Genomic DNA, 3,329 nt, shown 5'->3' with positions numbered 1-3,329 from the left:
TATATATATATATAACAAAAGACTGATAAACAGTGTACTGTTAATCACGACTCCCTGGCCCTGGTCCCACCTCAATAACAGAAATCTCCAGACAATAGTGGCCTGACCTTAATTTAAGATATGATCACAGGAACACAGGACTACAGCAGGGCAAATCATCAGTACTGGGACTAGAAATTTCCCGCTTCTGGACAACTGGAGAAACTACCAGGATTTAACTTATCCGGCATGTATCTACCAGTATGTTGGCTGGCTAGAGAAACTTCCGGGAGTTAACATTATTCGGCATGAATCATCTATCAGCCCTTGATATCCAAATCTCATTGAAGAAACAAATTAAAACTAAAAAAATAAAGCAGAAGGAGATAAATACACCAATTCCCCTGAGGACACCTAGCAAACCTGGCAGGTGTGATGGGTTATGTCCTTAAAGTGACAGGATTTTAATTTTTGTTGCCTTTTGTCCAATTCTCCTGGAGGCAGCAGCATAACAATACATCTCAGAATTCTTCAAAGCCGTGTTCCTCAATGGAAGATAAAGAAATTCCTTTTGCACGTGCATATGTTAAATGAGTAGCTTTTACATGAATTTAAAAAGGAATTACTGTAACAATATGGAACTACTACACTGTAATATAGTTGTTCAGCAGCAATACAACCTAACAATGTAAAAGACGGACAACGCAGGCATGATCAGATGTCCCTTTGAAAGCCATATGATCATGGCTTGGTTGGTGCCAGTAGGACAGTAGTGCCTGCAGATGCCGAGAGTGCCACTCATCCCAGAAAGAAAAGGACTTAAAACAGGTTTTCTAACTCCTTCCACCCCAAGACTTCATCCCATCATCTGATTTCTCCAATAATAGCCATTAGAGTCTTTAGACCAGTGACTGAATGCCATGGCAGAAGAAACTTACTACAACAATTTGAACATGACTACATTAATAATATAGGAATGCTTTATGTATGGTTTGTATAGCCAAAGGTAAACTTACACCCAGTGCTACCTCTTTGAACACCTTCAATCAACTGCACTTTTTTTTTCCGGGGGGGTGTCATTGTTAACACTTGCTGCACCACTTAGCAGCGAGAAAGGTGAACATGCCTCCTATTACTGTATATGCAGCCTAACTGCATTACAGTAATAACTAACCAATAGGAAGTTGAAGAGGCGAGTGGAAAATTACGTAGCTGAAGCAGAATACATGTTCAATCAAATTGAAACAAAAACCTGAATGAGACTCATGTAGACCTTTATCTTACTTTATAATCTCTTCTCTATTTCCGTGAAGATCGCGCTCCGAGTTGATCTTTGCCTTCAGCTTGTTAATTTCTGCATCCAGACTTTTAGCACTTCGAGTGACTTCAATTCTCTCAGGAAAAATCTGCTTTGCTTGAGAGATTTTACCCTGGAAAATATTTAAACAGGATAATTGAAAAAATATTTTCTAATATTAAATAATCCATTGCAACAATAGGATACATTTTGATATAATGATTTTTTTTTTCTTCTACTAGTCACAAGTTTTTATAAGATTTTTGAGGGTGAAGTTTAGTCTCACTGCAGTGTACCATTAAGCTTTCTTCACAACTGTAAACAGATTAGGATGAAGAAGACTTTGAAGGTCACAGCAGTGCATTCTGAGATGCTCAATGACGGAGGAGAGTTTCAGACTAATCTGCTGGACGTTTCCTTTAAACATGATGCTTCCACAATGGAGTTGGCCACAAAAATTGGACGAGATGCGATTTAACCCCTTCATGACTGAGGCCCTTTTTTCCATTTTTGCACCCATGTTATATTCCACATTTTAGGCTACTTAACTGTCAGAACAGTAAAAATTTGGTATTTTCTTCCGCAGTTAGTATAAGTACGGAGACCAGAAATTACTGCTTTATGGCCACCGCAGGATAAAGTATAAGTACTGAGACCAGAAACGACTGCTTCATGACCACCTCAGGATAAAGTATTAGTACTGAGACCAGAAATTACCTGTTTCATGATCACTGCAGGATAAAGCATATTACTGAGACCAGAAATAACTTGCTTCATGACAACTAGAAAAACCTCCTCGATTTAACTTATCTGGTATAAATCTCTTAGTTTTGTCAGCTAGCTGGAGAGACTCCCAGGATTTATTAATGCCCGGATATCCGGTATGAATCAACTAGCAGCTCTCAGCAGTATAACCTTGAGCAAAAAAACAAAATTAACTAAAATAATAAAGCAGAAGAGAAGGAAACATCCATTCTCTTCAGGGCAGGTGGCGAAACTAGCAGGTGGGAGGGGTTATGTCCTTAAAGTGATAGGCTTGCCTATTGTCCATTCCTCCTAGAGAATTCTTCAGAGCAGAGTACCTTATATAGACGATTGAGAAAAATAAATGTAAAGTTAATGGCATCTCTTACCTCCAAGTCACTTTCTTTGGACCTCAGCTCATGCTTGCTTTTCTCTATTGCTGCTAAATGAAGGCGCAGCTTTTCCTCGTAATGCTTCTTATGCCGCTTACAGTTTCCTACCTCCAAATCCACTTTATGGAGTTCTTCCTGCAAAACCAATATTAGGAAAAATCAGCACTGGACAAATCTAAAAGAGCCAAATAACTAAACACTCCTAAAAAACATTACAGATTCCATCTCCTTTTCACAGTTGGCAATGGAAGAACATGACCAATGGCTCCATAAATGTGTTTACCAGTTCTTGAATTGAAATGCTACTCCTAAATTCCACATCTGAAATAAATCTACCAGCTAGAAACTATTAGTTTGCTGACTTTTGATCTGACCAAGGGAAGTGTGCAGATCAGGAAAGTTGGAATAAAGTCAGAGCTCTGCCTACTTCCAGGTCAGTGACTCAAAGTATGGTGGAAGGCAGTGTGTCAGCATGACAGCCAGGCAACTAGCATTTGAGGCAAGATATGGCAGCCTCCATGTTTTACTCATTACAGTTTTTCCTTTAACAGCTCCTACAAATTAAAACAACCTGATAATACAGTCCTGGAGACAATCCCACAATGCTCATGTTAAATATCATGATTTAGGAGGCTTCTCACACTGTTTTGTGGGGGAGGAGACTGAAGCTAATTTTCAACTGATTCTGTTCCCTCTTTCATGAGACTGCATTATACAAAAAAATATTACTTCAAGTTATTGCTGCTGAAGGTGGTTCTTCAAGAGACTGACTCGTATGACTTCTCCATTTTGGCTATACGTTTGTAATAAAAATAACGGCACAGTGTACCAGGTCATACGTACCTAAATCGTAGGACCTGCTAAGGACCAGATGATTTATTATATTATATTTATTATATACTTAAAACCAAAGAATT

The 3,329-nt window shown here is 38.7% G+C and overlaps 1 protein-coding gene across 1 annotated transcript in view; it reads right to left on the bottom strand.

Annotated features, from left to right (window-relative positions):
- The window catches only part of SMC6 (structural maintenance of chromosomes 6), a 79,110-nt gene that overhangs the window by 32,861 nt on the left and 42,920 nt on the right, over positions 1 to 3,329 (bottom strand). The window contains exons 21-22 of the mRNA XM_018575405.1: positions 2,410 to 2,547; positions 1,264 to 1,409 (exon numbers count right to left, since the gene is read on the bottom strand). Of these exons, the coding sequence (XP_018430907.1) occupies positions 1,264 to 1,409; positions 2,410 to 2,547 (284 nt within the window). The remainder of the gene's footprint in view (positions 1 to 1,263; positions 1,410 to 2,409; positions 2,548 to 3,329) is intronic.

This window comes from Nanorana parkeri, unplaced genomic scaffold (assembly GCF_000935625.1).
Source record: "Nanorana parkeri isolate BGI_ZX_2015 unplaced genomic scaffold, ASM93562v1 scaffold53, whole genome shotgun sequence".
Taxonomy (NCBI): Eukaryota; Metazoa; Chordata; class Amphibia; order Anura; family Dicroglossidae; genus Nanorana; species Nanorana parkeri.
The sequence above is the reverse complement of the archived record's forward strand: the minus strand, read 5'-3'. Positions and strand labels throughout refer to the sequence as shown.